We start from the raw sequence: 26,715 nt of genomic DNA, 5'->3' as shown, positions 1-26,715 counted from the left end.
TTACTTGCAATTACCATTGAATTGTCGTTTCATGTTGGTATCTGAGTCTCCAAAAGGAACGAAACGAAAATTTTACTATATAAATAAACAAAAAAAAATAATATTATTTCCCAATTAATTATTCCCAAAATATTCAATACAAAATTGTGAAAATAATATTGGATCCAGTCTTTGTTCTACGCTAATTTCTTGAAATGTAGTGTGAATCCTCTCTTTCATTTGACTTCTCACTGTAAAATTTAATGAATTAAGATCTACTGACCTTGGAAGTTCTGGCAACGTCATTCCTACGACCGAACCATTGATTTGGAGAGCCACAGACGACATTGCCAACTAAAACCGTGGGGAACACTGTCATGCATATACTAAAGATCAGTTCTGCTGTGCAGTGGGATCTTTGAAAAATTCGTCCGTTGTGCATATTAAAATCATCATTTCTGGTGAAAGTTATCTCGTCTAACAAAATTAGTTCTGATAAGAATGTGTGGTCATGTTCAAGACGGGCTCACAGCCGTTGACATCAGCCATTGAATTGCAATTCACTATAGATCTCCTTCTGAAAGATCTTGGTCTTATCCTTAACTATTAAGATGTAGATTTACTATATACTGAATAAGATTCAAAGTTTTTTAAATAAAATTTCTTGTACTAGTGGATTTATGTCTACTAAATTCAAGATATTCTCCATATTTGGAACTGTTTTAACTGTTTCAATCTTATATCTTAATGTGCCTGTTTCACATAAACATCGCTCAGTGGAAAAATAGGTTAAGTCGTTTTCTAACAACATGTGAGCTTTCATGACAGTCGTTCAAAGTAACATATAAACATATTCAGAATTTATCTACTTTATTTTAGTAGTATCTTCTTATTATAAATATAAATACAAACAGCAAATACAAATAGGATCTGACATTATTATGATACTTGATTTTGTAATGTATGAGAATATTTTTATTCAAAAATTAAAACTGGAATATCTAAAAAAGGATGTGATAATAGATATTAATCAATCTTCTAAATTGTGGAAAGAAAAAATATTTATAGGTGTAGAAAATACGACGAGAAAAAAGAAGGACCCTCCAGTTTATTACATTGACACTGGTAAGTATGTGTTTGAGGATAAATATGTCAAATTTAAACATGATTGAGCCAAAGATTACAAATATGTAAAGAAAAAATAATAAAAAAATAATTTATTTTTTTACTATTCTACGTATTCTATTTGCTATGTGTTAATAAATATTTTATATATTTTACACTGATATTGAACTTAATTTTTACAGGTCCAAAAATTTTTATTTTAAATTTTAATAACCTCAACTGCCATCCCAAGTAATTGTCCACTTGCGAATATTTAATTTAGAGTTAATAATACTTATTTCCAGAATAAAATCTCATAATGTATAATAAAAAATTATTATCACCTAAACGAATTTCCACAAATAAAAAGTACTACTATGTGTCTAGTAATAAAATGCGTTAAAAGTTTCATTCAACAGGAAAAGATAAATAGAACACTTTTAAGAAGAATATAAAAATCAATTTAACTTGAAATTACGTGCTGTAACATTTTACATTCTTTACAGAGTTATTCATTAATATTTTTTTCTACTGAGAGCATACAAGTTTATTATGTCCGATGTATGTGCGATGAGAAATAAACATAAACGTATTGCAAACATTAATGATAAAAGGCAATTAATATATGCATATATGTAAAATATTGGTGAGAAACCATCAGTGATTTATTACACATTCACTCTTCATAATTCATTAGCGTGTGACATCCAAAATTACCAATTCAGTAATAATTTAACACATTCAAATATTTTAATAATAACGGAGTAATTAATAATTATATTTGAATAGTTTAGTATTGGATATTAATTTTATTATTATTTTTGCATGGATTCCTAACTAAATTGACAATATTAAATGCTTGTGGCTTTTACCACATATTGAAGTTAATTATTAATATAAATTGTTTTGGTCGTGTAATTTGATATTTGAAATAAAATACTAATTAAGGCAGGTACTTATCTTGCAAGTAATATGGTATATATTGGTTACTCGCATTTGCCTGCAGAGCCATAATGAAAAACGAAACTGGTTTCCTTAAAAGCTTTTAATACCAAAACAAAGTAATACATTTAAATTGAAACGAAATTTAAAAACAAAATCATTATGGTGATAGTCTGAAAATAAGTAAATATTTTTTTATGTAATATATTTTTTATCAGAGTAATAACATATTTTTTCTTGTTTTTATAATTATCTTTCTTAAACCAAACTTTTCCAGCCGACTGGAAATTTTACTGCTAGGTTAAACTCTTCCCTAATCTAACATCGGGCCAAGTTTAGATCTGGCCAAAGCCCTAGCGACGAATCCCAAATCCTGTTTTTTACCATTCGATTAGTGGAAATTACTTGTAGGAAGTGAAGGCCATTATGAATCGCAGTTATTTCCGTTTTACTAAATTGACGGCAATTTCAGTAAATCGACGCCGATTTTTCTTTAGATTCCTGTGGACATCCAATCTCCTATTTCAGTGATCGAGTGATATCTGCTAATTTACGTAACGACACTTGTTTATTACCCTAATTTTTATTCGTTGAGAATTTATTTGTACCAAAACAAGTATTTAGGAACGGTTTTGTTGTAGTCACTTTTGTTTGTCACATAAAAACGAAAGCACTAATTAATCCTTTAAACATAATTCTAATTACCTTTGTATTAATCAAACGCTTAATAAAATATAGACATTCATCAGCACCTTCACGTTATTAATTTCGCCGAAACAATGAGTGCTTTTATTGAAATCCGTTGCCCAGCATCCAGCAATTTTCTTTGTCTCGGGGGGCGATCGCATTTACTCCCGGGTACCCTTTTCTTGGAGAGCGCCTCGAATTTATCTGTCCCCGAAACCTTATGCCTTATAAATTCCCGTGCTCCTTGGGAATTCCGGACGCCGTCAAACTTTCCACTTGAAAACGAGAAGTTTTCGGTCTATATTTTTTGCCGTCTTGTGTTGCTTGAGCAAGACAAATTAAAATGCTCGCAGGATCTGACAGGATTATCGAAGATTATGAATAATTAGCGGCCTGTTTTTCAAACAATTTCGTTACTCGTTAATCACCACCTGAATTCACCTTTCGTAAATATGGTTAATGGTTTTTATTTTACCACCCGAAACGTCGAGCGACACAAAATAAGATGAACAATAATATTTTTCGTATGTAAAACAGCCAGACATTCCAGACGGCAACTCGTTTTCGTTTTTCTTTTCAACTAAAAGGAACAGTACACCGTTCTAATCTTATGAATAGCAGGTACGTGTCTCATCTAGCCTTTTAAGTCGGCGTATGTAAAATGCGTAAATAAATTTCAACAAACTTGAACAGCGACGCGAGGTGTAAATGAAAGAACCACCTCCTGCTAGTTCTGCTTTAAAGGGGGGTGTTTGTTATTTGCTTTGGTGAATTTACATAGAACTAATTACGCACCGAGACTTATTCAAATTCATCATGATGTACGAGCTGGGTATCTCAAGGTAAACGTTTAATTCTGTATCTGAATAATCATAATTCAGACAAAAGTTTAAAATATGGCGAATGCGCTGTGTGTGAATGGTGTTTCAGTGAATGCCAACAATTTTTGTAAAGGTTTTAAATACTTTTCCAAGCGGACAGGCGTGTTTTTAATTAAAATTCCTTAAAATCCTTTATAAATATAAGCTGTTTCAATTCATTTCAACCTTATGCCACTTTATTAATAACATCTTGATACAAAAAAAGGCGGACAGTGATGGATAACAAACTCACAGAATCACACATTCACGAACTGTTGTCACGTATGTGCGAAAAATAAAGGTCACAATGATAAATACGTCAAAAACGGGAAATGAAAGCATAAACGGGCAATCTAGCTGTTAAATAGACTGGAAGAGGATGCGAAGATGCATTAGTGCTTATTTTAATATAAATGATAATAAGCCGAAGAGAAAAATGTGTTGATCGATTATTTGACGTTTTAATATTTGTTGAAGTTGTTGTATAAAATTTATGGCGTGTTTGCAAATAAATCTCGGTTCGCATTAAATCTTTCAGGAATTCGAAACGAGAACAGTTTTTTAGCTGCACTACAAGGAAATACATAACTAAACGTCCATATATTGTATTCAGATGAAAGATGCATTAATTTTAAAAGCTTAAAGTGATTCGTTGGAGTACGTAGCACTCAGGCCATCAATGGAAATATTAAAAGCACATATAAAACAAAATAGCGTCCGGAAAGACTGCATCTTGGTTTAGATAAAACATCAAATTATGCCTCCATTAGCATGATAAATTCCATTAATATGATTGTATTTTGGGATTGATTTTTCGATTGTGCCGTAGTCATACATGTGCAACTGTGTTCGTGGAGGTAAATTTGTGGTAATAAAATTTTATTGGATCTGTAATAAATTTTACAATGAATGTCGTGCTTAAAAGTTCTATTCGGAGCAACTTATCAATTTGATGTATTTGACCCATTAATTTAACATCAATTCCTGTGTTGCAACTTTGGTCAGTCACATTTAACAAATTTAATTACTTTGTATCCTTTTAATTATTTATAATACATATAATATATTATGTAATGATAATGTTATTTCATTTGATCTATTTGAAAACACTCCTGTAACTCTCTTTATTACCCAATTCTAATAAATATTTGTTCAAAAGACTGTCAATAAATAAACTTATCTGATACAATTAAGAATCACAATTTTCTATTAAAATTTTTATGACAAACCAAACTAAATAGAGGAATAAAATATAGAAAAATTATAAGAATATCAGATCAGACTGAGTGCTTTTTAAGGTCTAAATGAGCATGTTATTCTAACAGTTATAATTATCAAACTGTGGGATATGAAGTTTCCTCTGTTAATTTAGTGATTGTTAAAATTTCTTTAAGAATATATAATTGAAGGATGTGAAATTCAATGACATAGACATAGATATAGATATAAGAAATTTGTATAATATGTAGAGTTTTTATTTCAATCTTTTGTTTTAAATATATTATATTAATAACGAATTAACCATAAAAACGAGGGTGTTTCCAACTTATATAGATCAATCTATATAATAATAAATAAAAAGAAAATTTATTTTATTTATCAGGAAAAATGGTTTTTTGATAATAATTTTGTTCATTAGAAAATCAGTAAGGTACTTCAAAAATTTCAGCAAATTCTATTTGTTTAATGAGAAAACTATGAAAATCTGAAAAATGTATTTGAACTCTTTTACAGACTAAACATATTAATCTCATAACATTAAATTTTTGTAAACACGAGAACATATTACAATTACATATTACAGCAAAAAGTAGGATCTAACCTTTTTTAAACCTTTTATTTTATTAAGATTCCTGAAGACTTCTAAATATTTTATATGTTAATTTTAAATTTAATTACAGTATTTCAATATCAATTTTTTATTTATTTTCAACTATCAAATGTGGATATACTTAAAATTAATGAAATGAAAAATTGTTTGGAAAGTAGTCTACATACAAATTGTTGATATACTTAAGATTAATAGAATAAATAGATAATTTAGTTATTTTTTATTTAAATTGTCAATTTATTTCTTATTAAATATCAAATTCAAAATAAGAGGTATAAATTTAATTTTAATATGGAATTAAGATATAATTTTGGAAACTAAACTATATAAAATTTCATGAAAAATATTTATTACGTGTTTTCCTACAATAATTATGGAATTTTGTGATATTCTAAAGCTCAGCTTTTAAACTTATTTTAAATAAAACTATTTATTAAATTATTAAATTACAGCAAATTATATGTAATATACATTTAAGTTAATATTCTTCCTTAATACAACTATGTTTAGAAGTATTGCAAATAAAAATTATCCATGAACAATGAAATTTTTACTTAAAATTTAATATTGTTTTTTAAATTATTTACAGCTATAAAATATTGATATATTTGATGACATAAGTAGATAATTTAGTTATTTTTTAAATATCAATTTCAAAATAATGTGTGTAAATTTTATTATTTCAAATTTCCATAAATTTTAATTATAATCTAAAATTAATATATAATTTTGGAAAATAAATTATATACAAATTCATGAAAAATATTTTTTGAGGGTTTTCCTACAATAATTTTAGAATATTGTTATATTTTAAAGCTCAGCTATTAAACTTTTTATATAAATTTAAAAAAACAGCAATATTATATATAATATATATTTAATTCTTCATCAACTTCTTTTTTGAAAATTTGCAGAAATAAATTCATGAATAATGTCGATTTTTTAAAATTATTTTCAATTATAAAATGTTAATATATTAAAACTCATGATATAAGCAGATAATTAAATTATTTTATAAATATTAATTTCTAAATAAAGTGTATAAAGTTAATTATTTCAAATTTCTATACATTTCTATACAAATTCATGAAAAATATTTTTTGAGTTTTCCTACAATAATTCTATAATTTTGTGATGAAACAGCAATATTATATAAAATATATATTTAATTTAATATTCCTCCTTAACTTCTTTTTTTGAAAATTTGCAAATAACAATTATCGATGAACAATCAAAATTTTATTTAAGACACAGTTGTAAATTCTTCAGTAAAATTTGAGATAATTTTATTTGATAGTGAGAAAATGTCCAACTTTGCCTTCCCTTAAATACTCTCATTCATTGTTTTATGAAGAGTGGCGTAAGTTTTGGAAGTTCCAAATATTTAGATTCTTAACACTAACGACAGTAGAATCTTTCTCTTAGATCCCTCGTATTATTTAGTGTATGGAGGACTTTGTGAAATGCCTTCAAAGAGAACTAATATGTCTGTAAGAATTTTTATTCTTCTAGTCCTGAACATCTCGTTCCCACAACGTACAACGAATTGAACAACACAACGCTTCAATCCAAGTAAAGAGCAATCCCATGTACCATCAGCACCCAAACAGAAGTTACGTAACCGAAACGTACAGCCCCAACCACCGCACCTGGATGGCGAAGTCCGTTCTAGAACAGCACCGCAACTCGTCCCGACGTCGGCGGCGGTAATGATCATCGCGAAACTGCCAAAATGAAAAAAAAAAAAAAAGAAACAACACCGAAAGAGGCGAATTTATTTAATAAAAAAATCCATCTGGGGTATGCGCAAGGCCCGCGAAAAGGGCGGGCCTGTTGTTGTTCCGCATTGAGAGCGGGTTCGGACGTCAGTGCATGAAGCGTAGTTCGGCGCGCTCGGTTCAGCATCCCGGGTCCAGACCGTCGCTCTCTCAACCGCTCAACCGACACTCCCACTTTGCTTCGGAGCGATTTCGGCCGTTTCTACCGATATCGCGGTGGGATGCGAATTTTCACGCGGCCCGTCGTCGATTATCGCGGCCGGATTTGCAGTTTTTAAAACAACAATTTTTCGATCTGTACAATCTGAATTATTATTAGTAGGTTTTGCTGGATGGTTAATCACTAATTTTAAAAGTTAGAGTAATTAATGCGTATCATATATCTGTACAATTCTGTGACTAAATAAAGTGAACAATTAAAAAAAATATATCAGTGAATTGTATGATACTCAAAAGTTTTTTGTAAAATATACAACGAACATTAAAAAAGTAAAAAATAAATTTGTAAATTAATCGTTCGTGTATAATTAAGACTCTAAATAATAATAAATTTTAAATAAAACTTACTGTACATAAAATTCTTGTTGAAATTTCAACAAATTAAAAGTAAGTGTTTTATTAGGAATATTTTAAAAATATTATTTTTATGAATTTTTAAAAATTATAATTTCTATGAGAATTTTTTTTTTTTGCAGAAGGAATTTGTAAAAATAATATTTTTAAAATTTATGATATAAGTAGATAATTTAGTTATTTTCTTTTATTTTAATCGACTTATTAATTTTTTAATTTTAATTCTAAATAATATACATTAAACTGAATTTTTCAGAATTACATCATTTCAAAATTTTAATATAAAATTATCTTATTAATTTTGAAATTAAACATTTAAATTTTGGGTTATTACTTACCTAATAATAATACCTAATAATTAAAAATAATAATAATTAATACTTTAATTTTTATTTATTTATATTATGTTTTTGAGTTATTTATTTTAATAATCGACTTATTAATTTTTTAATTTCAAATTCTAAATAATATACATTAAACTAAATGTTTCAGAATTACATCAAAATTCAAAATTTTAATATAAAATTATATTATTAATTTTGAAATTAAACATTTAAATTTTTGGGTTTTTACTTACCTAATAATTAAAAATAATATTAATAATAATTAATACTAATTTTTAATTTTTTATAATATGTTCTTGAGTTAATATATTTTTTAATGTTAATTTTGTCTCCTTTAAGAAAACTATTTTAATAATGTTTTTTTCCCCAAATTATTCCGATATTTTTTATTTGGAAAAGTTCCAAGTTTTGCTGAATAAATAAATATGTAAATATTAGCCACAAAGAATAAAATTTTTATGTTAGACACAAAGTTTTAAATTTATACGAATCGATGAGGTGTAAATCGGATTTACAAAGTTTTGCTTAATCTGACATATATGGGGTATGAGAACACTAATATGGCTGAAACGAACGATAAATGATGGTGGTAACAAATGCGAAAAAGTGCATATACTCATTATTTTATAAATATTTTTAAAGATTTTTCGAAATATTAAATGATATACGGTATCATCATTCTATAAGAAAAAAATTTTTCTTAAAAGTTTTTGCTTGTTTCAAAATTATTAAGGCATCTCAAAAATTTCTTCGTTAAATAGAAAAGTGGTGTCTAGTTTTAGAATATAATTTTTGTACTTAATTTAAATGCTGCAGAATTTCATAAAATTTGAATTTTAGTGTATCTTTAGAAATATTATTAATAAAAATCGTAGTTTAAAGTATAAATAAAAAAATTAGTTTTATTGTTTTCGTCTTACATGGGCCACACTGTATAGTAATATACGGTATGTACCAGGATTAATTTTAAAATAGACATTTTTTTTTTAATTTTTACTTGTACTATAATTTTTAAGGCATCTCAAAAATTTCTTCGTTGAATAGAAAATTGGATTTTAGCCTTTGAATATTTTTTTATACTTCTATTAACGTAATACGGTATATACTAGAAGTTTAAAAGAGACAAAAAAATATTCTTTCATTCTATAAGAAAAGAATATTTTTTAAAAGTTTTTGTTTGTTCAAAAATTTAAAAAATTTCTTCGTTAAGTAGAAAAGTGGAATCCAGTTTTTGAATAAATGTTTTTTTTTTGCTTGTATTAATCAAAATGCTGCAGAATTTCGTAAAATTAGAATTTTAATATAAAATTAAAACATATTTTTAGAAATTAAAGTAAGAATTGGAAAATACGTATATATTTATAAAAATTTTAATTTTGATTATTGATTTTAATATTAGTTTTATGTAATGTGTATTTAACTTAATATTCTTCCTGAATTTACTTTTATCACTTTCAGGAAAACTACTTTAATGGTGACATGTTTATTTCTAAATGTAGTTTACTTTCTTTTTTTGAAGATGTTCCAAGTTTTAATTTGTTTTAAATGTTGCACACTTATAATGTAACACGTAAACTTTTAAAGATTAAAATCAAAAATATGTCTAAAACGAACGAAAATAATAAAATAAAATAATACGAGGCATTTTTATCTTAAATGGGCCACACAGTATAGTAATTTACAGTATGTATTTACAATATGAAAAATCTATAAAAAGGCATTATTTAAAATTTTCTACTCATTCCGGAACCATTAATGCGCCATAATAATTTCAAAATTATTTAATTCGTTAAGGAGATAATTGTAAATTTAATTAAGATCTTTCACAAGTTCAACAAATTAACTTACTAATTACATTTTCGTAAACACAAGTGCATATTACAAATAAAATCAGCAAACAATACGATTTAATTATTTAATTTCTGAATAATTTTACTATATTTTTGTAGATTACTCACATTGACAATAGAAATTTGTTCATAATCTTTAAATTCATTATTTTTTCTATTTTTCGTGTATTTTTTGCTCAATATCTCATTTTCAATCCTATTTTATTCAGATTTCTATTTATTTTTTTAACAATTGTTAATATTATTTAGGATTTATAAAATATTTTAATAGTTAATTTTAATATCAGGTTACATATAGCTTATTTAACGAATCATAAAGTGTAGTTTTTGAATAATTTTTTATGCTTGTATAAATCTAAATCCTGCAGAATTTATTAAATTTAAAATTTTAAAATGAAATTAAATAAATATACATATTTTTAAAAATATATTTTTGATTAAAAAATGATTATTACTTTTAATTTTAGTTTTATACAATATTCTCCTAATGTTAATTTTCTCACTTTCAGGAAAATTATTTTAATGATGACATGTAAACGGGGGATTCCCACATTTTTGGCAAAATTCCAAGTTTAGATCAATATATTACTATGTAAATATTACACACAAACAATGAAATTTTATGTAAGACACAAAGTTATAAATTTATACGAATCATTGCGGTGTAAATCCCACATATGTGTTACTCGAACACTAATATGGCTGAAACGAACGATAAATGATGCAGACAACAAAATGCAGAAAAGAAATAATGCATCAGTGCGGTTTCACATAACGCGAACGAAATATTATAACACCCGCTCACAGGCTTTTTTACTGAGCATGCTCACCGATAGAATATAGTATTTCTGTAAATTTCATTTTTATTGTACCACAGAACAAAGAGTGGATCCCGATTACATATTGAACGAAATTCCGCGGATCAATTTCTGCAGTTAAAAAGCCCTCGGATTTTAAAACTCCGACTCGGATAACAATAAAAACCTTTAACATTTTAGTGGAACTGATATGAATCGAACCGTACCAAACAAACGCCCCAAGCTAAATCAGTTTTCGCTCAATTTACCACCTTTCACACACTCCAAACAATAATTCGTGCATGTGAACCCCTATTATGATAAATCGACTAACGTTTCCCGTCTGGATACGTGTATTATGCCAGATTCGAGGATTATTAAAGTCACCAGAACAAAGAAGGATTGGCGGTTTTTTTGCTGTTTAATATTTAACGAAGATCAGACGCGATTACTGCAGGCGTCGACCGAGGGTGTGAACCCGAGGCCGGTGGAAATTTTAATACTTTTAAAAACGAAAACAGAAGTCTTTAAATTAAATATTTGGGAATAAAATTCTATAAGCTCCACGATTTTTTCACATCATATTAAATTAATTACATGTTTTTCAGAGTCTAAGAGGAAAAAATGTTGTTTTGCTTTATCCGCCTTTGTAGACAAACAGAATGATTAATTTGCTGTGGTCAAAAGGAATTGCAATGACAGAGAACATGTTTGGGCTCATTGTTAATAATTTCACAAAAGATCCTTTTGCCGTCAAAAGGGAATTCTTTTTTAGTGTTATATTTTACAAATTATATGAATACAGTATATTGTAACAATAACTTAAACGTATTTATTTATATTTCTTTCATGATCTATTTTAATATTTGAAAATAATGCCAATAAATATCCTTAGGACAATAAATGTTGTCTGGGTACATGGGCGTGTCGTTAATATTTCACAAAAGTCATTTTAGCTTTCAAAGCGGAATTCTAAAAATATTGCTTCCATTAAAAATTTATTCACCTAAAATGCATTTTTATATGTTTCCTCTGAATTTCAGACGTTGCCATTTACTCTGAACTACTTCAGTATCACATCAATTTTATTTTAACTTTTCGGAACGTCGATCTTTCGAATTTAGTTCAAATAACTTTAGAAACATATAAATTATGAAAAAAAAAACTGATTTAATGCACTTATTAGTTTGATTATATTTGCCATTAATGAAAATGGGAAAAATGCGAATTCTATTTGAGTTGCTGTCTCCCCCTAAGTACTTATATTTCCATCAATTAATTCCATTTGAACGTCAAGTGTTTTTATTAAATGATCTGGTTTTTAAATTAAAAATATCTTGAATTTCTATAACTTAAAATAAAAATGAAAAAAAAATGGAATAAAATAAATATGCATCAATTGAAATTGATAAAAATATATAATACCATTTAGATATATTTTTACTTTTATTTTTTTTAAAACAGTGTATTTATTATGGCATTTTCTTTTCATTCATAATCCTTTTCAGTACTTGAAAATAATCTTAATCTTTTGGGCAATAAAATAAAGACCATGGAACTGTCGTAAATGGGCGTGACGTTATTATTTCACAAAGTCACTTTAGCTTTTAAAGCGAATTTCTAACAATATTGCTTAAATTAAAAATGTATTTTTGTTTATTTCTCCCTAATTTCTAACGTTGCCATTTATTCTGACCTAGTTCAATATTACGTCAAATTTATTGTAACTGTTTATTAGGGGAGACGCTTGGAGAATGTCTTTCGTATTAAATTCAAGATTCATCATTGTAATTAATGGCGGGTAAACAACTTTAACAACCTATAAACAATGGAAAAGTACTTATTAGGTTGATTAAATATACCATTAATAAAAATGGAGAAAATTCTATTGAGTTGGTGTCTTCGCCAGGTATTTATTTTTCGATTGATTAAATCCGTCTAAACTTCTTTATTACATGTTTCGATAAATTTTTCACTAATAAAAATTCGTATGTATAATTTATAATGTAAAATATAATTAATATACAGATTTCAATAAATAAATTAGTAATTAGTAATTATAGTATTATCTAGTAAATTGTATTATTATTTATTAAATTGTTAAAAGTTATCTTTCAGAATTTATTATTTATTATTTTCTTTAAAATATTTGAATACCAAATTTTGGGTTTATTCTAAACTAATGTATTAATAATTAAGTCATATTCTTTCCATTCATGATCTGTTCGAAACTAAGGTTAATAAATAACTTGTGGGCAATAAAAGTTGCTTCTTCCATGAAGTTATCGTAAATGGACGTGTCGTTATTATTTCTCAAAAGTCAGCTTCTCAAGCGATTTTCTAAAAATATTGCTTCCATTAAGAATGTATTCACCTAAAATGAATTTTTGTCTGTTTCCTCTGAATTTCAAATGTTGCCATTTACTCTGAAGTGGTTCAATATTTCGTTAATTTTATTTTAGCTACATATAAATAATTGGACTTTGACTAGGTTGATTATATTTGTCATTTATAGATAGGTAAAAATGTTTAAAAATTCTATTTGTATTGCTGTCTCCTTTAAGTATATATTAATTCAATTTAAATGAATGTTTTGATATATATTATTAGTTTGTGAATATATTCTAAAAAAAGGCTTTAAGAGAAAATAAATGTATAAAATTTTACAAATTATTTTAATACCAAAACCTAGCCTTTCGAATTAAATTCTCAACTCATCGTTGGAATTACAATAATAGCTGATAAACAACTTTAACAACCTATAAACAATGGAAAGACACTTGCCCTCATTAAGTTGATTATATTTGCTATTAATAAAGGGGGGAAATTCTCTTGAGTTGCTGTCTTCTCCAAGTATTTATATTCCGATTAATTAAATCCTTTTGAATGAAGAGCATTACATGTTTAGATTTATAATTTAACACTAATAATGAAACAATAAAAAATTCTTGTGTATATTTAAATAATTTAAATTAAAATAATATATAGATTTAGATCAATAATTAAATAAAATTACCCTTATATGTTTTATGACATTGTTAATAATTCTTAAAAGACAAACACAAAATTTATTTGGAATTATTTTTTTACAAAATTTAGAAATGTGAATATTAAATTTATAATCATATTGATTTCATTCTTGAACCATTTTAATATTTGAAAATAATGCTAATAAATATATTTTGGGCAATAAATATTGATCCCATGAAGACATCGTAAATGGTTGTTATTAATCATTTCAGCTTCTCCAGCGAAGGTCTAAAAATATTGCCTCCATTAAAAATGTATACCCTAAAATGTATTTTTTTTATGTATCTCTAAATTTTAAAAATTCCCATTGACTCTTTATTTTTTTAAAATAATATTAATAAATATCTTAGTATCAAGACATTGTCGTACACGAGCATTTTGTTAATATTTTATTAAGTACCTTTCCAAGTGTATTTCTAAAAATATTGTTTCTATTAAAAATTTATACGTCTAAAGGTATTGAAAATTTTGTATGTTGCCATTTCAATTAGTTTAAAATTAAATTTGTGAAAGACGGATACGAAAAGTCTTTCGAATTAAATTCCCGCCTCATCAGTGTAATTGATGGCGATTAAAAAAATTTAACAGTCTATAAATAACGTAAAAAACGAGGTTTTATACCCTTATTAGGTTGATTATATTTACCATTAATGAAAACGGGGAAATCTGAATTTTATTTGAGTGGCAGTCTCCCCTTAAGTACTTTTGTTTTGATTAATTAATGTTTGAATGTGGAGCGTTTTTATTTAATATTCAGGATTTTTATTAATATAAAAAAAACATAAAATAAAATTATGGGTAAATAGAATTGTAAAAGTAAAACAAAACACAAAAAATAGAACTAGGGTATCTAACAATTTTTTCATAATTCTTATTGTTTAGAAGATGTCGGAGGTCAAATTTTAAAAAATTTAAAAAAATTACTTTTGTACTACTAATAGTTTATTAATAAATATTTAAAATTCATCCAATTAAGTTATTTCTTAAATAAAAAAGTTTACTGTTTCTGAAATAATGAATTATCTAAAAATTCATGGTTTTTCAATTGTCAAAAGTACATATTTTCATGCTTACAGCTGAAAAAAAGTGTGTACCAAAAATCCTTGAAAAATTATTGTACTCACTTTTATCAGACCAAAATATGTCTAAAAAAATTTCTTTCTTCCTTCTTTCTATCATATATAAATTTATTTGAAGTAATTTATACAAATGAATAAATTTATTTTAAAATATAATTTTTTAATGCAAATAAAATTATAGAATAATTAAATAATTCATACCTTGATAAAATATAAAATATAGTTTCTCAGTTTTAACAAAGGAATTTGAAGAACTGAGGAACACTGAGATTCCTTATTATATTTGTTTAGAAATTAATTTTAGTTTAGGACTCATCAGTATTAATATAATATTGTAGTAAAAAACAACACTTACTTTATTATACTTTAAGCATATTATCTAAATATATTAAATAAAATTTAAATTTACGTTTATAGTTTTATATTTTAAAATTTGTTTTGCTGACAACTCAAAAAGATAAAAATTATATTTTTTATAATAAGTTAAAATTATTTTGGATTAATTAATATAAATTAAAAAATTAAATTTACATTTTAAAATATAATTTTGACTTTTAAAATATGTTGCCATGTATTAACTGCAAATAAATTATATATGCCACAGCAAAAATTAATTAATGTACTAAAATGTAATTTCATAATTTAAAATGTAGTCCAAATTGAATGTAAATAAATTGAATGTTATTCACTTATATTTGGTTTAATTTAACGTATATTATTAATATTTTACAAAACAATACTTACTTAATTATCTTTTAAAACGATTATTCAAAAAGAATTTTTTTTCAATAAATATTCAAACAAAAATTTTAAATTAATTTGGCCTAATAAAAATACACTTAAATTTAATTTTATATTTCAAATTGTACTGTTATTTTGAAGTATATTAAATAGGTCACAGGTGTAAATATATATGTATTCCAAAAAACTTCAATTTTGACTTCGAATAACTTTCGAAGCAGTATAATTAGCGAAAAATCATAAGAGACAATTTTTGTAGAGCGTTATATTTCCTATAAGTTAAAGAGTTAAAAAATTCGAAATAAATAAAACGAAAATATGCAAAATAAGGACCTAATATATGTATATATAGAAATTATGATGTATAAAGTCATAGAACTGAATAAATACAAGTTATTATTGTTGTTTGCTGTTAATTAATGCGAATAAAAGGAAACAAGGGATGTCTATACATTTATTTCAAACATGACCAGTGTGATCAGTTGTATGTAACTATTTTTAAATTAGGGAATTATACGTTAATCTGGTTAGATTAATGTCCAACATGAACGGCAACAGTCCAATTAACAATGACTGATTATTTTCGCATATTGCATTAAAGATTCAATATAATTAATCGAGTTAATTACCTAAATTGCAACTGATGTCATTTACAGTGTAAATTACTGCATATCCGCACACATGAGCCCCATCCTTCCGTCGCGATCGCATAAATTACATATTCAAATTTTCTTCCTGCTAGTCAAAAGCACACAGGACAGACAATTCGATTTCCGCGGCAACATTTCCAGACTGTGTAAAAACCCTTCGGAAATTGATGCACACCTTTGTCACTGAATAAACACAAACCATATTGATTATATCCTCATTGAGTTGACATCCAACCACGAATGCATCCAACAGTCTCCTCGTCGCCTAACCGATGCATATTTATGCCTGGCGAACTCAACGCGGGAGCCAAGCTTTTATGCTTGACACGTCGCCGAATTTGTTTGTCTGCATCTGCACCTACTGAGTGCCGTGTATTATGTAATTTCGACACGTGAATCTGTGCAGGGTTCTCAACGTCGCCGCCGTGTCCTGCATGAAATATAAATATAGAGTGCGTTAAAAAAATATAAAATACTGTATGGACCAAAGCAGCATCTCTACATAAACGGTTTCCGAGACGTGGAAGATTGTTCAAAAAATCAATCTAATAAAAACATAAAAAACAAGTACTCTGCTTCCATTTCTCTTTGAGCAAAATATTCAAACTCAAAGATTGGTTCTAATTCTAGTACATTTGAAAATGTTCTCAAATCTACAGCTTCCAAAGTATGGGGTTAAATAACTGCATCTACAGCTTCCAAAGTATGGGGTTAAATAACTGCTGATATTTATTGTGGAGGTGTATTCTGTTGATATATGCCCATTTTTTCGTTAATTGTCTCGATTTCCATTCAAAGTCGATAGATTTTTCAAAAATTGCTATTTTTAGATGGCTGCAACTTTTTTTTAGAATCTCCGATTTGCTTCAAATTTTCAGTGAAGTTAGTCTATTTTGTTCCCAACAAGTACTGAAAATTTCAATAATGGTATCGAGCTTTGATCCGAGTTATCTTGGAGACCATAATACGAACCCACCTCCTAATTATCCACCTCCTTAGAACTGTTTTAATTAAATGCTCTTCAATAGGAATTGTAAAGTGAACTGGAGCACCATTATGATTCAACAATATTTGTTCTCATTAGTTCAAAGTGATGTTGTCCATAAAATCGACTTTTGAACCCGTCTTATCCATAAAAAGTTTTCGAAGAAAAACGAGGTCTTCAGCATTTTGGCGTAAAAAACATATAATGTTGGATAAAAATTAATAACAAAATCCCCGTATAATGTTTAAGCACATTTCAATAAATTTGAAATTGATATTAATATTACTAAATGGATATTCAAATATGTCAAACATGACGACGTATGCATATGCAATTAAAATATCATAATAATATTGAATAAAAGCATAAAAAATAAATGGGAAACTATTTCAATGCATATAGAATACATTTTTTGTCGGTAAGCATTCATTAAAATTAAATATGTATACTTAATTTCCAACTGAACGTGATTTAAACTGAAATTCCAATTTACCTCTTTAATTATTCTTTCATTAATACATCCATTACAGTTAGAATTACTTTTTAATTAAAGTTGTTATGTCATTATTAAATAATGAACACATCATTATGAATATGCATAATTGTGGTTCAAATAATGTTAATTCTATTATAATTAATTAACGTGACTTTTAATATCACTAACAATAATCATATTTTGCTAACCGACTGAGCTGTTCGTAATTTGAAATGTTAATTTGACGGACCACCAGTTCAAATTGACACTAATTTGACATTTCGGTCGGCGATAGCAATTAACGTATGATTACACTGGCCAAAATTATCAATATCTCTCTAATTACATACTAATTTATACATATTTACTATTTGAATTAATTTGTCATCAATTTCTCACAAAATTTATTATTATTATTTAATTAATCAAAAATATTACAGGGTGGCCCATAAAATTATTTTTTGTCCGATTTTAACAAACTTTTTTCAATTATAAAGTATAAAAATATGTCATAGAAAAAATGTCACATATTTTGGGCCAAAAAGAAAACCTATAAGCAATGAAAATTGAAGAAATCATATTAGCACTAGAAAATGAATGAATAAATTAGTTTAATTTAAATTGCTAGTATGATTTCTCCAATTTTTATGGCTAAAAATTACCTTTTAGGTTTTGGGGCATAAAACATAACCATTCGTCTATAAGTACATATTTTCATGTTTTACAATTGAAAAAAAAATCGGACAAAAAATACAGATTTTTTGAGTATGTCCCACTATATATTCTTTTATTGTATAAAATCTCTTTAATTGTAAAAGGACTTTATCATTATTATTATTATTAATATTTCAGTATCGTCTTTAATTAAATTTTTTTGATATTTTATATATTTAAAATATCCAATTTATTGTTATAGTTCCACATTTGGCCAACACTGGATATATTTACAAATTCTTGTTCAGTTTTTTATATTAATATGTGAAAAAAAAAAAAAATTACTGAAATTGGACTTTAATTTAAAAAGTCGCTGATATCAGAAAAAATATTGATTGGTATATCAGGTAACAAGTTATTGTTATATTTAAAAATATTTGATTTAACGTAATTTTAAATGTTGACTTGTGAAAAAATAAATGTATAAGCGACATCACTGAATAATGGAGTAAATCGACGACACATCGCAAATAATTTTCTGCTGTTATGTGATAACGGAGCCTGCCAATGCATAAAATCACATCAGCATGTCAGTTCGATGATAAAAAAGTTATTGATATGAGGCAGTAGTAAATAAAATTTGGAACTAGGACAATATGGCATTTAAACAATAGATATTCTCTTTTGTTCCACCAAATGCATCATGCAGGGGACGGAAAGGTCTAATTTGCCGTTACTGGTCAAACAGAACAAAAGAGCAATTTTCCGGTTAGTTCACGTGGTTTCATTTTATAGTGACAATATCTCTAAAATTTTATAATAAGCTTAAAATTAATGAAACTAGAATTATAAAATAAATATATTTTGTACAAAATATAAATAAAACCATTGTGTTTGTAACAATTTCGTTTATTTAATTGTTTGTTATTGTTTTCCAGATATACAAAGCAGCACACAAACTTCCTTGATTCATCAAATCTTCAGTATAATGTGTATCTCTGCATAGACCCGTAGATCTAAATGATTAGAGCATCGTCAATGATGAACGTTCTGGTGATTATCCTTAATATCCTGATCGTGGTGGTAGTAAGTGGCGGCCCCGCCTGGAAGGAGGTGCAGAGGGGTAGCGGATTAAAAATCGGCCAAGGACAAAAAAATATATCTTCAACCAGAGGCAACGGTCTTAAAATCGGCGGTACCAGAGGCTCACGTTTAACCACTACTACAATTCAACCGGAAGAGGACCACATTAATCCACCGACCGTACCTACATCAAATAATGGTAAGTTTTTTCAATATTTATGTACCAAATTATATTCACATTCTACCGTGTATACTGAGGCAATTAACTCCGAATGTTTCCTGCTCCTTTATAAGGATGCGAGTGTGTCATAACTTTCTATTAGTGCGTCAAAAGGGGATAAGAAGGTAATAGAATTATATGCCGACAATAAAAACATTTTATAATGGTCATATATCAAGTTTATCGTTTGCCCAAACCATGAAACTTGAAGGAAAAGTATTCGTTTTCGTAGTAGACATGTTAAAGTTTAGAACGTCGAAATGTGTCGGCAGTTCAGGAAGCTATTCTTTTTACTAAGGTCAAAGAGAGCAACCTACCTAATTAACTAAATGGAGTTTGGTGTGAAACTGTTTGTATAACATACACGATACAATTAATTTTGACCGCATTCGCCAATATTTGAATAGTTTGTGGGGTTACAATTATGTATATAGCCATGTTTCATTTTAAATAATTCAAACTTGTAATTGACAATTATGTATTATTATTTGACTAATAAATTTAATAAATTATCATTTATTACATTTCTCTAAACATAAAATTATTCGTATTTTCTGTCATTTAATTAAGAATCTAAAGAAACTAAAGAATCTAAAAAATTCAAAAAATGTAAATAATCTAAAGAATCTAAAGAACCTAAAAATCTAAGAATCTAAAGAATTTAAGAATCTAAAATTTATAAAGTATCTAGAGAATCTAAAGAATCTAGAAAATCTAAAGAATTTAAAGAATCTAAAGAATCTAAAAATCTAAGAATCTAAAGTATCTAAAGTATCTAGAGAATCATTTATTACATTTCTCTAAACATAAAATTATTCGTATTTTCTGTCATTTATTTTATCTAATAAAAAATATGTGCCTGAATTAAATATTTTATTGCAGGTGTCTCATGCGTAGAGATGCATAAAAATATAATAGGAATAAATAAGCATATTTTTTATAAAAATGCATCAAACTATAAAATTAAATATTTTATATTCAATTTTTTTTCATTTTTGCATATAATTAAAAATAATTTATGCATATTATTATAGAACACGTATTGAATTAATTGCAAATTATAAAGTGAATATAAATTATGAATTGCAATTAAATATTGAAAAGTTTTGCCTATATTGTGTATATTTATGTATATAAACAGTTAACTGGAGGCTTTACAACACTCACATTTACCATATTTGAATATTTTTAGCTTCTGAACGTTTTTATTATTATATTTGTCTGAAATTTTGGAGGAGCTTATTAGAGAAGAATTTGTTCGTCCAGTAATTTTGAGTTTAATATTTATATTTTATTTGTATTTAAATTTAAACTATAACATATAAAATGTCTTTAGTACAAACGGAAATTTTAATATTAGAGTAAAATAAATGAGATTTTTAAAGCTTCAATAAACATTTTTAAATCAAAACGCAGAATTTAATAAATGCATAAAATAAATAGGCGTATGTTATTATTCTATTTGAGATGAATATATTGTACATTTTATAAAAATATGACTAACAGAACCTTTATGTTCTTTCCTTAGCATAGTAAATATATTCTTGTCCCAAGATATTCAAAACCTATTTACTTGCACGTACAACACACCTCTGTGACATATTTTACATTCCCCTAATTTTTTTTCTTATTTGTCCTATTCAACTTCCATAAAGCCACGTCTGAACAAAATAAGACAACGGCGAGTCTAGGAGCAATGTACCCATTTTACCCGATCCAGATATTTTTTATCGTTCCATATCTGGATCGTATTCTTTCATTTTTAGGATTATTATGTTAATAATTTCTTAACGGGATTCAGAATAACAAGAGTGTCATTAACCTCGTTCTTATCCCTTGATTCTCTCAGATTCAATAATAGACTCTTTCACAATGGCGTCATTGTTATCACAAGCTCTGATGAAATGCAAATCTAACACAGACGTAGTTGTCTGTCTGTTGTCTATGAATTCACAAAATTATACATTCACTTGGAAGTTTCTTGTGTCGTTAATAGCTTTGTAGAATTGAGTAGTTGTGTACAACAAATGAAATAACAATTATATATTTACAAAAACAGTTAGTGAACATTGTTAACAGTAAGTATTGCTTATATTAATTAATTAGATGGGATTATAATTTTAAATTTTAGGAATATGAAATTCATACATTATATTTTTAAGAATATTTAATATGTTGAACCGTAAAACATATTCAATTTTTCTCTTTGGCTTCATTCACTTAAGTAACAATATACTTATTTGTGTTTTTAGAATCATAATTACTTGCTAATGTCCCGAGAGAACTGGCCATCAATTTTCGTCACTAGATGATTAAATTAGTCGCTGAATGTTACTCGAATATTCAGTTTCACATTTTTAATCGATAACTTATACAATTACTGACATTTCAAGTAAAATGATAAAAATGTTTCTTAAGCTCAATGTGATAGAATAAAATGACTACTACTCAATAATGGAACCTATTAAACGAAGAACGAAGAAAAATTCTTTGAGTTCATTAGTGTATGTGATGTTTATGCCACTATATTAAAAAATGACTGTGATATCTCTGGGATAACTAATTTTGCAAGATCGATGGTTTAATAAAATTTGATATTTGATCGAAATCATAAAATCCCGTTTGTTTTCGCCGTTCCTCACAAATGTCCTGCTCATAACGTTGCAACGACGGGAAAATTTCGTGGAAAATGAATTCCATCCATTATGTAAACCATAAAACTTCTTATTTAAAATCTTCCGGACCTTGAATTATTCATAAGTCGGCGACACTGTTTGGTAGCACATTGCCAATGTACTCCTGTATATTGGCAACGTTTCCGATGTATGTAAACTGCACAACTTTTCGACTACATTCTCCGCCTGACAGGTTTCCTGCTGATGTTGCAACTAAAGCTGAAAATACATATAAAACCGTACGTGACTTTCATACCGATGCCGGAATTAAGAGGGCGAAATTATTTGAAAAACGCCACGAATAACGTATTCGTTAACTAGAGGCATCGAATGTGGACGAGCTGTGACTTGCATTTTGTATTTGTTCCTTTTAAATCATTTCCTGTCGCGCGACAACACATGGATTCCGAATTTCGGACGGGAATGGGTTCTTTAAACGGTTTCAACCCCGATAGCTGGCTAACGTCCTTGGCCGCGTTGTGGGATTCGCCAGGCGGACAAGATTTATATTTAAAATGGAGGCGGTTGGCAGTTGCTGATTAATTTCCACTGCGGTGGCTTAGTAGTTTCTAATACCAAATGCTGTGATGCGATAATAATTTTGCTCAACATTTAATTAACAACTATAAACACAACATTTTAATGTCAAGAAAGTCCATTAGCAAAGATAAGATATTTTTTAGAAACAATAAAAAGGAGCCATTAAATAAAATTATTAATAATGTCTTTTGGAATTTTATAAATATAAACATTACGAGTATCAACGGTCGTTTTGGTGACAACGAATTTTCTACTATCCGTGGGTAATGAGTAACTTATTTACTTAAAAAAGTACTTATTACTTCAAAAGTAGAGTATTTTCATTTATTCAGGATACAAATAGAAGTTCAGGTTTTATATGAGTTTCTTCATCAGTTCTGCTGTTTAAAACATTGAAGAATTGTTAAATCTGCTTCAAAATTGTTTCGTTTTCTTCATTGGACAATGATATTTGCGTTCTTCCAGTTTACAGACATTGATAAATGATCGAATGGTTATTAAGTCGGTACTTGTTGTTGAAAGGAGAATATGTCCATTTATGATTATTGTTTTTATTAAAATCATAGATGTTTATTACTTAAAAATAACAGCATTGGCCCTCCTGTTCAATTCATTGGTACTCAAAACTTTAGGCTCCATTTCTTTCCTACAGTCCTCTGTTCTAAACATTCAACTGGATAAGCATTTTTAACAAAGTCAGATATAGATTTTTTACGCTCTTTTAAAATGTACTCATCACTTACATAACAAAAACTGATAACGTTACGCCTCCTTGTAAATGCTGTGTTTCAGTTCTAGGCCACACAATAATAGCATAAGTTTATTCACAAAAGCCCAATAACATAATGACTCGGGTAAGGCTGAAGTAGAGGGAAAGTAAAGTGGGTCTAGGGGAGGATTAACCAGATAAGTCGGATGAATCAAGGACAATTCCAGGTATATCTGTTTAATTAGATTTTTTGGTATGAAGTTTCTTTTTTAACCTTAAAAGATATCTTTATTCCTTTATTTATGCCTCTTATCACGACGAAGTTCAATATATCATTCATAATAAATGTATTTTAAAAAAGTTCTTGTTTCCAGAAACAAAAATCGTTGGCCTGTCTTAATAAATTTTTCATACTTCTAAAATATTTCTTTAAGTATATAAAAACCATTATATATATTCATATATTTTATGCTAAAATTTTTTTTCACTTTCATTGGAAAATTACGAGTTTTCTTTACAAAAAAAGAGAAAAAGAAACGCATACACCTTAAAGATCAAATTACCAATCAAACTTTTGAATCAGTACTAAACTTTATAGACAACTTCAGTAAATTACAATGAGTATTCTAAAAATATCATTTATTATTACATATTTATTAAGTTATTGATACTTACTAGTTTAATCGCTGTACTAATTATTTTATATTGTGCATCTTTGATTTGATTTTATTTTAAGTCTGAATTATTAAGAAATGGTTCTAGTTAATTATTAAGTTAAGCAAAGTTTTGGAAATAATTAAGAAAAATTTCTTAAAATCTAATTTGAATTTTTCATGTAGTTAAAGATAGATATAATAGATAGATTAAATATAATTTGGTAAGAAAATAATTTGCATATAACATATTTTTCTATTAACAAAATTATATATTAAAAAAAATATTTCATAGTCCTTTTTCTTCATTATATGTTAAAAATGCCTTTTTAAAAACAAACAAATAATTGACTAATGCAAAAAGTCAAATTTATTAATTGTTGTTTCCTTCTTTTTATATTATTTTAAAAATTTATAATCTATATAAATATATGTTATAAATACTAATAACATGAAACCAAGAGATTTGCATATAAATAACACATTAGATTTTGAATTTTCCATGTCCAATATATTTAAAACCAAATACAATTCTCATGCAAATATGGCCACATTTGGAAGAGGAAAATCAATAATCAATAACATACGTATATTCCAACAATCCTTCTAAGATAAATCTAAAGAAAATTTTCTCACCTAAAAATTGAAAACTAACAGCTAAATTACCCCAAATGTCCCAGTTTTGAATATTTAGAAGAAATAAATTATTAAAGAGGCACCGAAAAAACAGGTAAAAAGGTACATATTTCAGGATCCAGTTTCAGTAATTTGAAGAACATTCACAGCCGACGGAGCAATTGAAAGTTAATTTATCAAAGTTATGAATATATTAACAAGGTAATTTTGCTTTGTGCAAATTTTTGACTCACTTGAATATTTTCCATTAAAAATAATAAATGGGGTGAAATCCATCATCGAGTTCAAGGTCCTGCAAACGTGCTGCATAACCATCCGAAACGTTTCAACATCAAATATTTAACGGACTATTAAAAGGCGGAAAAAATGATGTTTGATTCAAATAAAATAATTTTATTATGCCGGGAATTTTGCGCGGTAAAGAATAAAACAAAAAATCATCCCCTACGTACATTGCGTGCATGGACAAATACAAAGTATTAAAATAAAACCTTACCAAACATAATTATTATCTGCTATGTTTGTTTTCCTCGTATTTATTTTCCGAAGTATGAATTTGTTATATTTGCATTCGCTTGTAGTTCAGTAACTGGAACGATATCTGTGTCCTTTTAATGCTGGAATACGGGGTGTGCTCCCGCGAGATAGGGAGTTTAATATTTAACAGCTGAATTTGGTTATATGAACATCGTTTTTGGCCTACTGGGCTTACGGGTCTTATAAGTTCTAATTAAATAAATCACAATTAAATGGTTTACTTTATTGCATTTCTGTGTCATAATTATAATTTTTATATATACGGTGTAAACGACTCATTTGTAGGGTTGGTATAAAATTCTTTTGGGCAAAATTCACTGTTTTTTAAGCTATTTAAAAAGGCAGCATATATAAAAATAAAAAACATTTTTAATTTAAATTAAGTCACATTTGTTTGAGAACAAAGAACTGGTTTATATGAAATTATTGAAGGGAAAATCAGTGACTCGTAGTTACTTTGACACAATTCGCTACTGCAATTAATTTTATAATTCGAAAAAAAGTTAATTACTTTCCATTCAAATTATACAACTGACAACAAGCGGCAAAAACTCGTTAAAGTTGGTAACAAAACTATTCAAATAGTAAACAAAGTAAACCAAATGCCATCAAGAAACTAAAACTTTAATTTGAAAATATTCGCTTTACAAAGTTTGCGCTTTTTGAATTGAATATTCATGAGCGGTTTATTTGTTTTTGATATTGGAATCCAACTTATAACAATAACATTCAATCTCCTTTCATGTGACATAATTATAAGGTCTTTTCTGACTGAAAAACATTTTGTGGGAGCTTTCATGAAGGTAATTGTAATCCTTTAAAAGCATAACTAATGAGGATAAATAAAGTAAATGACAATAATTATGTGATTCATAATTATCAATTAATATAATTAATAATTCTGCAATGAATCAAAATAAATTTTAATATGCATTTAATGCCTATTGTTTAATTACAATTTTGAAATTAATTTTGTGTTTTGATTTCAATGACGTTACATATTAATTTAATTAGCACAATTGAATAGATTAATACTAAAAAACGTATAAAAAATTTGAAACATAAAATTAACAAATTATAAAAAATAAAAATTTAGAGTAATAAATTCTTATTTATGATAAGAATAAGTGAAATATAAAATGATAAGGTTTTAATATAACATAGTAAAAAGTTAACGTAATCAAGAAACAAGAACGTCTAATCCAAAAATACCCACTTCAGAAACTTTCATTCCAATTTTAAATTTACTGGTCGAAGTCCGTAAATGTGTTCTGGGAGTTGTTTGTTCCACAATAAGACTTTA

At 26.9% G+C, this 26,715-nt stretch overlaps 1 protein-coding gene across 1 annotated transcript in view; it reads left to right on the top strand.

The window, feature by feature from the left end:
• Positions 1 to 7,333: 7,333 nt before the first annotated feature.
• Positions 7,334 to 26,715, top strand: part of LOC109605562 (glutamate receptor ionotropic, NMDA 2B) — a 139,920-nt gene continuing 120,538 nt past the window's right edge. The window contains exons 1-2 of the mRNA XM_049963011.1: positions 7,334 to 7,787; positions 19,298 to 19,641. Coding sequence (XP_049818968.1) covers positions 19,380 to 19,641 — 262 coding nt within the window. The 5' untranslated portion in view covers positions 7,334 to 7,787; positions 19,298 to 19,379. The remainder of the gene's footprint in view (positions 7,788 to 19,297; positions 19,642 to 26,715) is intronic.

This window comes from Aethina tumida, chromosome 2 (assembly GCF_024364675.1).
Source record: "Aethina tumida isolate Nest 87 chromosome 2, icAetTumi1.1, whole genome shotgun sequence".
Taxonomy (NCBI): Eukaryota; Metazoa; Arthropoda; class Insecta; order Coleoptera; family Nitidulidae; genus Aethina; species Aethina tumida.
Note: the sequence above shows the minus strand (reverse complement) of the source record. Positions and strands in the feature narration are given on the sequence as shown.